This window comes from Bombus pyrosoma, linkage group LG12 (genome assembly GCF_014825855.1).
Source record: "Bombus pyrosoma isolate SC7728 linkage group LG12, ASM1482585v1, whole genome shotgun sequence".
Taxonomy (NCBI): domain Eukaryota; kingdom Metazoa; phylum Arthropoda; class Insecta; order Hymenoptera; family Apidae; genus Bombus; species Bombus pyrosoma.
In genome coordinates, this window is record NC_057781.1 from 3213279 (window position 1) to 3226716 (window position 13438).

General features: G+C 38.4%; 1 protein-coding gene across 1 annotated transcript in view; it reads left to right on the forward strand.

The window, feature by feature from the left end:
• LOC122573282 overlaps window positions 1–13438 on the forward strand; it is a 40532-nt gene that overhangs the window by 21231 nt on the left and 5863 nt on the right. Inside the window, exon 4 of the mRNA XM_043739397.1 lies at window positions 1035–1315. Coding sequence (XP_043595332.1) covers window positions 1035–1315 — 281 coding nt within the window. The remainder of the gene's footprint in view (window positions 1–1034; window positions 1316–13438) is intronic.

A 13438-nucleotide genomic window follows, 5' to 3' on the forward strand; every position in this document is an offset into this window, starting at 1 on the left:
TGTTATAGGTAGGCTCGTATGGGACATGGAGTGCATATGAAGTGCAGTGAAAGCACTACCATATTATGTACATGCACCGCCACAAGCAAAATGCACGCATGCAACAAGTGCGTGCAAATATCATCGGCGCAGATAATACTGTCATGCTCAGCTTGGCAATATTGTACAGATACGATCTGGAGATTCAATTGCCCGTTCGTTATTAGATGACTTTGATTCAATTACTATTGAGGCCGGGCCTTTAACGTACGAGCAATAAATTTTGCCTATTGACATTTTTCCAAATGCTGATAGAATGGTTCCACGTTTTAACGAAAAAATTAAAAAAGAAAACACGTTGCTTCAATACTAATTGACTCGTGTCTGTAAATATGTGGTTGTTCCTTGTGCAGTGCAATTTTGTACTGGTGATAAAAATATAATGTTAGGTTGTCTCAAAAGTTTCTTTCATTTTATAAGGAAATAACAGATACACAACATTTTTTGTTTTATATTATTTTATTGAATTACGTATGGCCCATTTCTTTTTTAAATAGAATAAAATTGTGCATCTATTATTTCCTTATAAAACGAAAGAAACTTTTCGCACCACCTAATACTTTTGGGGTAAAACGTCATTTTATCAGCACGATATGGAATTGATACTATTATTACTAATTCCAAAATTTGAATGTCAATACCCATGGAAAACTTTCGTGTGCATATAATATTATAATCGTGACAGTCGTGTCTCATTTAAAGTGTTAATGAAATTGCATAATGTTTTATATAACATGTATAATATATTCATGAGAAGTGTCTATAACGAGCCACTATTTCCACTTTTATATTACTGTGCATTTTACTTACTTTTAGTACTTTTAACTAAAATCTATAGAGAGTGATTTTAATATATTTGTAATTTTTATAACTTCTTATGTGTTAGATATTTCTATATATTCTTTTCTATAACTTATAACTTCAATCTCAACATTTAAAATAAAAATTATGTCTCAAGGCGATATTCCTGAAGGTAAAACGTATGTAATCGGTAGTTGCGGGTTCTGGAACTGGAGGTCATCATCCGGGTGCTCCAGGTGGTGGGACAGCGTTTCCAGGTGCAATTCAAGGTGGACTGGGTGACTTCACGAGCACTGGCCTGGTATTTCCATGGGCAACAAACGCACGTGGAAAACCTCGTCGAGGAATGATGAGAAGAGCGGTTTTCTCGGACCTTCAAAGACGTGGCCTTGAGAAGAGGTTTCAGATACAAAAGTACATCAGCAAGCCGGATCGTAAGAAATTGGCTGAGAAGCTCGGCTTGAAGGATTCTCAGGTAAGGAAATATCTGTTGAAATACTTATTACAATACATGTGTGAATTCACAAAGGATATAACCTAACAAACACGAAGATGGTACCCCGCTGGGAGTAGCCACCCACACGATAATCAAACAGCTAAAAAATTCCACCAAATGTCCAAATTGGACAAATTGTGAATGTAAATTATTAAATAAAAAAAAAATGTGTGAATGATCGATTATAATATTAGAGGCAACAGATTCGTTAATAAGTCAAAGCTCAAATAGTTTCGTGGGTAATAATGATTATACGAGATAATAGCATCAAATATGCCATATTCAGGTAAACTTGCGTGTATTATAATGTACACAGGCTTGTCATGATCAAGCGGTTGCCTTCGCAGCCGCATGAATGAACAACGTGATGCTTAATACCGCGTTTAATGATCTTAATAGCGTACTAATTTGCTGATCCAGCTAGCGAAGCGAATATTTCTTTGTTATTCGGATTCACGCTGTACTATTATTAAGAATTAAATGGTTAGTTTATTTGTAAATTTATTTTATTTGATAACACTGTTTGCAAGGTAAAATCTAATTACCTTGCTTGGAATTTTCTTTAATAACAGTAATTAAAAGATCACGATATATCTATTAATGCTGTAATACGATCAGTCTTATTACATTTTTTATTTAATTAACGTCATAAATGATTGCATTCGATATTCGCTGATAGTCGAGCGCATAATTAAGAAATTAATCCGTACGAAGACGTAAGGGGACCAGGTTGTCGTAGAATATAAGGTGCTTAATGACCTTATTAGGGCACTAATTGTCGCTTTAACGAAGTACGAAACCTGGTCCCAACGGAGCATTTAATTCAGCGACGAAGCCACTACTCTCACTCCCCAGCGATTCCATTCACTGAATTGATAGAGACTAATGCTCAGGTTTCGCCGAGCCAACTCTCACGTGGTATCTACATACATCGGCCTTCAAACTTTACCATATGCATCTATTTTACATAAAAGATATACAACATGCGCATAACACAAGTCTAGAACGAAAGAAAGAGCATTACTAGTCCCGTGTACTAACAACTTTACGGGCTATTTGAACTCCTTGCAAACATTTCGATCGTAACGGTTATCCCATTAAACCGATTTAATACATTTCTGAGTCATTAGCGGCAAAGTAATCAAAAAGCGATTCTAACAATCGTAGCACGTTTATAGCGTCACCATTGTACAAGCATCGAAAGCCCGATTCTTCCTCTTATAGGGGTTATTAACTTACCTACTAATACTAGAATTATTTCTAACAAAACATTCAATTTAGAGTCGTAAATCGAGCTGTCGTAAGGAATTTATTTTTTCAATACACACTTTGTACTTTGATAAAACAGTATGTATACTTACTTCATTCGCATATTTTTTAATAACTTTGCATTTACACAATTTTTATGCATCGTTTCATTGAAGGACAAAGTGAGCAAACCAGCACGATACATTTTTCTGTACAACTATTTTGTTCTAAACTATGGCGATCTTTCTCATATATCGAATTTGTGCATCGAGTTTTTAACAGTATCTACTCCTCTAACACACTTTTTCTGCTTTCTACAAACCGACGCATAAATTATATTAATAAGTTATATATATTACAATCAAATAAGAATAACAAATTCATTCACATCAAGTGCTATTACTTTCATATAACATCTACTTGTAATCAAAGAGTAATTTATATATTCTATCTCTCTGTATATCTTATATCTGTATCAAAAATCTTACGTATCTTTCATAAAAAAATCCAAACACGTCTAAATTCCTTAAGTAACTTTCATAATATTCTACGAAATGAATGTGTAACTATCGCCATAGTGAAACCAACTAGCGAACCAACGAAACAGGCGAACTAAATTTATTACCGACTCAATGGTTAAACGCAATTAGAAACGAAGTATCTAAAGGCGCGTAATATTTCCTGTCCTATTCTAACGTCGAAATCGTGAAGTTTAAAGTTGTGAGCGGTGATCACGCGGAGGTGATCACGCGAGATATCATCACCTCGCGTCGGTAGTGTACATAGGAGAAAGAGCCGCGACTGCACATGGTGCTAGAAGCATATAATGCCCCAGGTTTGGGGTTAATCGGGCGATGCCAGTTCATTAGCTGCACACGTATATCGACGCGTGGGGTCGTGTGCAACACACCAACGTAGCTTCGCCGTCGCTAGCAAGCCAGAGCTTCGCTGTGGCGACGCAAATGAAACTAAACGATGCCCAGAAAATGGCGCAGTAAGTTAGTTTCATTTGATTTCATGAGCATAGTTTGCCGATCCGCTCGGATAACCGGGGGATGCGTGAGGCAATGTTCCCGCTAATTTTGTTTTCTACTCGGCCAATGAATTCCGCCGTCATCGTGCTTCCTTCTATCATGTCGGATAATTATAACATGCATTTACTCGATCGTCGCTTCATCGTGGAAAGTTATTATACCTGATACGTGTCAGTTACTTTGTTCTATAAATGCAACTTGTTTTTGCACAATTAGCGTTGTTAGTCATTTTCGAACCGTTCATTTGTTCTCTGTGAGTGAAAGTTTGTTATAGAGTGGTATAGTTTATCGTTCTTTGGGTGATTCAATGAAATTTATGTAAGCACGATGGAACTGTGTCGAATTGGATTTCAGGTTGGACAATGTTAGAAGATGGATTGATTCGTTATCGTGTTGTAATACGACAATAAGTATAATTTAGAAGTTACCTTTCTCGATACATCTCGTCTCTGAAGCAAATCTGCGATAGTCATGACGCTCGAATTCTTACATCGGTATTCGTCCCTTATCAAAATCGCTCGTTCCAATTTCAAACAGTATACCGTAAAAGTCTCAGCTAAATCGAACAATTACAATTTGTGTACATAGAGTTCTCACGCTATATCGAAGAAATGGAGCGAATAAATAGCCATCTATAACTTTGCAAAAATCAGGAAAGATATTATTTCGGAGAAACCTCTGTTTCACCTATCTTCAGATATTCTAATTAGTTCAATCGTCTAGTTGTAATTAAGCTTCTCTATTCAAACCCGTCTGATTCGATTAGTTGAAGAGATAGCTATGAGCAAATTCAACCACGTGATCTTTCTCGGATAAAAGGTGTTCCGTTTGTATTCGCCACATATAGCCAGGCTAGGATGATACATTTTGCATAGCTACGAGCATATGGCAGTATGTAGATGAAGCGCAAATAACGGTAAGAGATAACCATTGGTTAGCAACGGGTTGAATAGACGGAGATGAAGTTGGCAGTAAGAGAAAGAGAACGTAGAAGGAGAGAAAGGGCACGGAAGGATATATTCTCATGTATAATTCACACCTCGAGCGCCATGCCTCCACTGCCATTGGTTGAAGCCCACTCTGCCTGTGGTTTTACGAGAAAATCTAAAGACCACGTATACTCCTGCACAGAAACCTGCACACACACACAAAGATATACGTATACGTATATATGTAGATATATACATATACTTTGGAGTTGCAGTAAATTGACGGTTCTTGCGACTTCGCATATACAAAGAGTCCTCTCTCTCTCTCTCTCTCTTTCGTCGCTTTCTTCAGGTTCTTCTTCTTCTTCTTCCGCTTTAGTTGGAACAACTGATAGTACCAGCGTGAAGATACAAGGATCTCTCTTCTTTTACGAGCAAAGGCTCCCGCATATCGAGCTGTCCCAATAAAATTGTTAAAGGGTTGAAATATCATCGGTCAGCAGAATCGTCGACGATCCTGTTTAGCGAAGGAAATTCGTTGGAAGTGACGTTACCTAATTGTAGCGATATATCTTTGGAGCTTCCATTTTGTGTTTTTCATTGACATTTTTGTGTCCGGAGAGCAAATTTTTGTTCATTTTCGGACTTACGTCAGTTGGTGAGTAAAAAGAGCTATCTTAATAAGAAGTAGCTGATGGGATTTTAGTTGCGCGGAGGATTTGAGTTTTGTGACATTGAATTTCGAGATATTGAAAGTGACAATGTTATTTTTGGAACAATAAAACGTAACTCGATCATAGATGTTTCTATCGTTACGTAGGAAACAGGAGAAAGAAAAGAACAATCTCCAAGTTGTTGGAGGGTATGTTGAGTGTTGTGCGATTTGAGGAGCATGGGCTTTGCGCACTTGGCTGCTATCTAATATCACGGTTCACCACACGAACACCCATAAAAGCGATTATTGTCCGATGATGGCTTTCTCTTCCCTCTCGAGTTCCTCTTTTCTGTTTCTCTTAATAATGTTCGACTATAAGCAGCAGATGCTGGATTTCCTGATCTCTTGCAACGAGTTCTTTTCTAATCACTACTTTTCAACTTAATTTACCAATTATTAATTAAATCTATTTTCGTTTGAATCTGCAAAGATCTCTGTAAAACATTCAGATGGGAATTTGAATTGATTTTACTATACTCTTTGGGTCATTTTCGATTCTATTATATTTGTCCGATGTTAAAAAATATTTTAAATTTGAAGAAAATATGAAAAAATCCTTATTGGTATTCCGGATGTTTGAATGTTATGTTAAGCACCTTCTTAAAGCATTACAAATCCAATTATTTTCTCTTGTTGAAATGAGAGCAAGATTGAAATATAAGAATTCGAATATAATAAGTATTCATTGAAAATTGAAACACAAAATGAATCAATCCGTGTATCAAGGTTATAAAAGGGAATAGTTAAATTCGTTCCAAATTTTTCCATAAAAATTGTACCTGTAAATAAATAAAAACGATATTTAAAAGAAATGAATCTCCACGTTGTATCGTGGAGGCATCTTTTTGGATTAAGTTCCGTCCTTTGTCGTATCTGTAATCATACCGGTTTTATGAATCTTTCGTGAGATTTAATTAAAGACTTGCGGTGTACGGGTGGATGATAATAATAAAGCTTTTCCAAGGGGTAGGTTTGTACTTTGAGAAGTGGCGCGGAGCAGAGAGGGTTGGGGATAGAGAGAAGAGAAGGCAAGGTGCCGTTTCACTCAGGTTCGAGTCTTCACTACAGTTTATGACGAGGGTGGGTTTAAGAGGGACGTCGAGGGTTAAAGGGGGTTGACTAAAGTAATTAGTGATGGTGAGTGAACTCACCCTTCTCCGACCTTATCCACGTCTTTGTTCCTCTCGATTCGTTTAATGACAGGAAAATGTTCATCTATCGCCGGCCTTTTTATAGAAAAATTAAATACTTAAGAACTTACCTAGTACTTCTTCTTTTTCTTCCCGTTTCCATATTGGTTGGCTGTGGCTACAGCGACGATATTTAATTTACGACTCTTTCCGGTCGATTTACATTATCGAATTTTGTCTTTCAACATCGTCGCTATGAAAAAAAATTCCAGAATTCTGCTCAACATTTTTTTCGTCATCGTAGCGTTTAAAAGGTATCATACTTCCCTTTTAATTTTATTGTTTGTCCGTGAAGATATAAAATTTCGAAAAGTTTAGTAGGATTGATCAGACGATAAACAACGAATGAAAGAGTTTGAGTCCTGTCACGAAGTAACATTGTAGGTACAGCATCATGTCAAAACCGTCCGTATCGCCTCCGGGCAAGATTCATCAACGCGTCGACCTTAAATTAAGCGGAATTAAGAGCAGCAGGCACTTTTGTGCTTAAGACGTTTCCGTCGGGCAAGCGGAAGCGTAGGAAAAAGTAAAGAGAGGGTCCGGAGGGCTTGTTATCTTTTTAATAATCAAAACCGACGGCATCGCGTCGGTTCTTCTTTCTTACAAGATACCAGACATGTCAGAGTCACGTCGCCAATATTAATTCATGATGTAAAGAGTAATTTTTAATCTCGTCGAAAATCAAATTAAGAATGAACCTCTATTTATTTCTATACGCTGCATTTACTATTTTTTGCTTATTTTATAGTTACATATCTTTTCTAAAAATTTATCATACTTCAGTACCAGATAATTAATCATTATTGTTGGTTCTTCCCGTTATTATTTAATGAAAATTATTATACTATTTGCAAGATTAATTGAAACGTAAGAAGCAGCTGAAAATATTTATTAAAGCATTCGGATTATTAATTTATTTTAATAAAGTAATTATGAGAATGTGGAGGGATGAGGGAAAGCAGAGGACACGATGTTAGTTGAAGATCTCACAACGCAAAATGCTAAATTAAAACGCACCCTTCATCTTTTCCATTTCTTTATCTCCAAAATAAGGAGGCTACTATTCTTCTGATGATTGAGACGTCTTGAAGATTTAACGAATTATAAAGGTCGCGCGAAGAATAGCTCGCATTCGGTGCTACTGACAGCCTATTTAATCCTCACGGAAAAAACGAGTTTCTCCTTCTCACTGTACATTTAGTCTTCGATTTTTAATTTGATCCAAAACAATAGCCCCTTGTCGATATTATATCTCACTCAGAAATATTTTTATTTTTCTAGATAGATAACAAACTTAATATCATTTTTAAAACAGAATTACAAAAAAAAGAAGAAAAAAAAATTGAAAGAATAGAAGAGAGAGTTGTTTGAATTAATTTATTCTTCCATGTTTATATCTCGACGTTTGGGTGGGTTCACGCGGAAAATAGAAGCAGCTTGCCCTTTCCCATGAAACTGACACTGACACGTTAGATAGATCGACCATTAGGCTTGCATTTCACCCAAATATAGAGTTTCCTGAATTCCGTCGGTTAAATCAATTTGTAGCCATTAGGACTGCTCTTGGATCGAGTTTACTTTGAACAACCTTTTCCTAGAACAATCGGTCACTGTTCTCTGTCGAAGGACCATCCTACTATTTACACAGTAGTCGATCTTTTACCCCGATCAGTAAACGTACAATCTTGATCGTTTGTCTCGTTTGATGAAGAATGCTACTACAGATATTTCATGTAGTTCATTATTGGAAAAATATACGATATATCCCTTGCAATTAATTTCACATTTTCAAGAATGTCGATGAATTAAAGTTCTTACGAAAGTATTCAAAAAAATATCCCCGAACGCATATCCTTCATTTTCGTACCCCTGAATTTCGTGAAATCGTGTTCTTTTCATTTCTTCCCACGCATTTTTTGCATGATCTACAGCGTCTTTAGAAGTAAATGAATTTTAGAAACAAGTGAATAGACAACAGCTATGAAATCAATTCCTTTTCAGTGTATTAAAATAAAATAATAAAAATGCATCATGTTACGCTTTTAATCTTTTTAATCAGACCATTCTTCGGTCATAAAATCCCTCTAGGAAAACTCAGTAGCAAAAACAAATTAATTCATTTGATTTCTTTCAAACGTGGAATTTCTAATCTCTCGGATACTGCTGTGACTCTTGAATTTTTCATGCCCCAATTTCATTGTAATTCCAACTAAGAAAAACAATTCTAACGTTTCAAGACAATCTTAAGATCGAGTCACGAGAATACTGTGTATCAATTCTTTCACATTCTTGCTTCAAATCTATGAAATTTTCTAAAGTATAAAATCTAATGTAAAATCTAAAATCTAAGGGAAAAATGCGAGTCGAGCAAAGACGAGCCGAAGGACGATTAAAGAGTAAAGATTCTACTTCATCTTGTTTCTCATATTTTGTAAGATGCCGCGCCGTTGATCTCTTCTCCGGGAGATTTCAGAGAGGATCAAAAATTGAGCGAGAGATCATGGAAGTTGGTCATAACGGTACCCTAAACTTGCCGCGGTACAGTCTGCGATGGATATTAAAAACAAAGGCCGCCTCTTACAGGGCATAACATGAATATAACGTCGCGCAATATCTTACGGCTTAAGCTGTTCGGCTTAGCCCGCGGACCTTCATGCATTATGGATTTTACTTTGAGAAAGCGCCGGCTACCCCCGACGCCAGACGAACTAAGAAACCATGAATATACAATACCGCGGTATGCATATAGATTCATCCTTTTGTGAATCAACTTTAATCACTTTCCACGAAACCGCAGTGTCCGCCTCGCGACCGATAAGATCGCCGAAGATCGAATAGGGTCTCGATAGATTCTTGTTTTTTCTTCATCCCTCTTGCTTGCCATTAAGTTTCATGGAATCATTAGGTTCGTCTTCACCATTATTTTCTCTGTCGATTTCGATAAAAGCGGTTTGCACGTTTTTTAATCGCTTCGTGTGTCACTTGATTATTTATCACAAGATTTTTTCAGAATGAGTACTTTGTTCGTGATGGTATTGAAATTTGTTAATCTTGGTTTCGATGCTGCACATTCATGGGAAGTTTGAGAACCTTTTATTTGTGACGACTTTCGAGCATTATCCGGATAATTGATAGGAATTCTGAAGGAGGGTAGTTGACTCAACTAATTTAATAATGTAGTTTAAAGTAGTTTAAATTTGAACAGTTCCTTTGATTTTTTGTACGCTTCAATTTGTTTACATTGTACAATTTTTTACGATTCCTTAGTATATTTTAGTACATTCTTTAGTAGATCGGGTATTGTGTTTGAACATTGGAATACAATTATCGTCCGACAAAATGTCTCAAATTGAACTTGCTCTGTTTTGAGAAAGGCATTTTACGTAGGACAAAAATTTTATGGAACTACCTATATTCGTTTAGCTGATAATAGCTAATTTAGCTTTGCTTATTTAGCAACACTCTTCCGAACGTATAATTAATTAAAATAATTCTCCGTTGTGTTAAAATTCTTTAGGAAGAGAACAGGACGACCGTTTCACTCTCCCTGTCATATAACTTTCAAAACGGGCTTCAAACATCTTCACATGTCGCAATCGAATGCGTTTGGTATCGCTGGCGCGACATTTCGCCCGGAAATATCGCTTCCCATTCGTGCCAGGTCGTAGCCATTCACAGCTGTACCGCGTTATACCACTGGCACGCAGACGAATTCCAAATTCGCAGCTCGTGTCCCAAGTAAAAGCAGCCGCGGTCGACGTTGATTTCCGGTTACGCTCCCCTTTTGCGCCCACCCTTCGTGAAAATTGCTCTGCTTGTGTCTATAAAATCAGACAGTCTTATAAATAGGAGAACCCGACTTTTTTGTCGAGTAAATTTCTCCAAATCTTATGAAGGATGGAATTTACTTTTTAGTAAAGCAACTGGAAAAGTTACTTTCTTTCTAAATACATAAAAGTGTAACTACATTTAGTACACGTTTTATACAACTTTGCTATACTATCATATCGAAAGGGTTAACCCTCATTGTTATCGTTCGGTAACAGACGATCGCAATAATTTACATATTTCCAACTTTAATCTATACTTTGCATCTTACGTGGTAAAAATGATTGACGATTTTTAAGGTGTAAAATGCAAAATATAAAATGAGATAAAATACTCGAGGAATTAATAATCCAATCTAAACTATTGTTGTTATTAATGTCACGGTGATATCGAACGAGAGTAAAAATTCGACGTGGCAAATAATTTACGCGTTATGCTTCAACTTCATCGACATCGGTCTTTGAAACTAATTACTATCACGATTGCGTCCCGTAAAAGGGGGACTAATTAAACGTGGCATAGATTCAAGGATAAACGGATTAACACTATCGTTTATCAGCGAGTGGCTGGCTCGATTAAAGCATCACCGATGAAACGCGGTCCGCCGATATAAATCCGGAGGGTTGGATTCCCTCCCCACCCCCAACCATTAAGAGCCGACTTCCTTTCCATACATCAGCCAACCCTTCGGCCGCAGAATCGCGCCGTGGTAGCTTTGTGCCGTACCTCTTCCTCCTCTTCTCCTCCTTTTTTCTCCTGCTTCATCCACTCGCCCCTCCGTTGACCGCACCATACCCCCTTCAAAAAAAAAAAAAGAAAAGAGAGAGAATCCCTCTCTGGCTCTCTAGCACCCTGTTCGTGCCCTCTTCTCGCCCCTTTTCTCCGCCTCTGTGCCCTTCGATCTCTTCGCCCCACCGCACCGCCACGAAACGACCCGGTACCGTGACCAGGTTGGCGGAGGGTGTCGGTGCACCCTTCTTCCCTCGGTGCACCCTTCTTCCCTCGGTGCACTCTTTCCTCTCTCGGTGCACCCTTTCTCTCTTCTCTCCATGCGTCCTTCTACCCTCGCTGTACCCTTCCTCTCTCGGTGCACGCGGTGGCGAGCCGCTCGAATCGAATCGGGGGAGGAAAACGAAGAGAAAGACGATCAGCGCTACGAGTCGAAAGAGGAACGAAGATGAGAGACAGGAAGGAAAGAACGACGCGATAGGGTGAGACTATCGAGAGGGGTAGAGAGACAAAAGAGGGGTTGGAGAAGTATTATGTACAGAAGGAGTACCGAGAAAGAGGGGAAGAAAGGAGGGGAAGGAAGACAGGCTGGAGAGGAAGAGGATCGTGGAGAGAGCGAGACTGAGGGGTAGTTCTGAGGCCGACGTCATAATCGATCGTCTTTTATTAAACTGCGCCAGATGGCGCCACCACCGCGCACAGAAATACCTATCGTACCTCCTATATACATACGCACATACATACAAGCGAATTTGTATTTGTATATATAATATACGTATGTGTGTGACTGTGTATGTGTATATACGAGAGGACGAAGGAGGGACGTGGTGAGTCGTAGGGAGATAAAGAGGGTGCCAGAACTAGGGGGTGGTAGCCATAGTCCTGGAGGTAGGGGTAGAAAATTGGGGTGGGCAGAGGCGGAAGTAAGGGCGGTCGCGTGTGGGCGCGAGGAAGGGAGCAGAATAGAGGAGAACTTTCAGGCTACGGCGGAGGGAGAGAGTTAGAGGGTGGCTCGCGAAAGGAGAGACCGGTAGGCTGGCTGCAGCCAATCGTTTAACGATTACCCACTCTATAGAACGCGTTTCGGATGTCGTCGTTATGCCCGATCCTTTCGTATGGACCGATCCTTAGCGCGGCCCGCGTGAAACGTTCCTGGCTCCTTTTTTAATAGCCATCCCAAAGGGCTGCAGTTATATTACAGCAGAATTATGTATTTCTTATATAGATCCTCGAGATGGTCTTGGGTTCGCCAGAATGATTCAGAAGTGGCAGAAGGTGAGTTAAACGGTAGGAGAGGGAGAGAGTTATGACGATTTTAGCACTTCGAATAGCGTGTCACCTTATATAGCGGGCTTTTGCTATCGACGTGTTTAATCGAGACGAGGATTTAGAGTGGATGAAAGGAACGCGCGACTGTGTGGCTACGACCAATAAGTTAACGATTAAACGGTGAAGAGGGTGGAGAGGGTTAATCGAAGATTGCAGTCCAACGATTGAAGTGATTATATCTCATCGAACGTGATTGGTCGAGCAATCGTTCGTTATAATTTAAATCACTTTTACATAGTTTTATTGTCGAAATAACGCGTTACGGTTATTAATGACAACTCCAATCCTCACGAGCCGATAAACCGAGTGTCAAAGTAGTTGAAATAAAATGGGACGATCGGTGTCAGTGATGAAGGGAAGATAGATGTAGAGAAGAAAGAGAATAAGAAATATTTTTCAACATGGCTGACAGAAACAATTCGAACAATTTATAAAAATGATCGACGGCAGCGAGGAGTAGCGCGATACGCGGACAAAACGAACGAAAAGCGTGAACAACGAAATGATTCAACTTCTCCGAAAAGCCTCGCGTCTTTCACTCCGAACGGAGAACCGCTTTGTTACTTTTGTTATACAGTTCCGAACCTGTCTGCCGCTGACGGGACAATCAATCACCGTCGCCACTTGCAAAATGTAAAACGAAAAGAAGAAGGATCATGCCGAAAGGGGAGTGCGGAAGTACCGAATCCCTTGATTTCCCTGGAATGCATCCCGCAATTTCCGTTCTCTCGAAACTCGTACAAATATCGGCCCCAAAATTCCCTTTGCTTTTAATATTATATACGCGCAATTAGTGTTAGATAAATAATCTATCTTTCCCAAGATTTTCTTGTTGATTCGTTTTTACAATTATTTAATTAAAAAGAAAGCCTCGTTAAATATCAAATAGCAACGAATAGATGTAACATTTATTCAAAGATAGAGTAAAATGTTTAGAGATTATTTGAAATATTCTGGAATATATGTATGTTTCTTTGCTTCTGTTATTACACCTACACGTGATTAATCTTCTTTCCTATTCATCCTCAAAATTCCATTACGATTATTTAATTAAAAGGAATCTCATTAAACATGAAATAACGAAGAATAAAAGTTAAAGC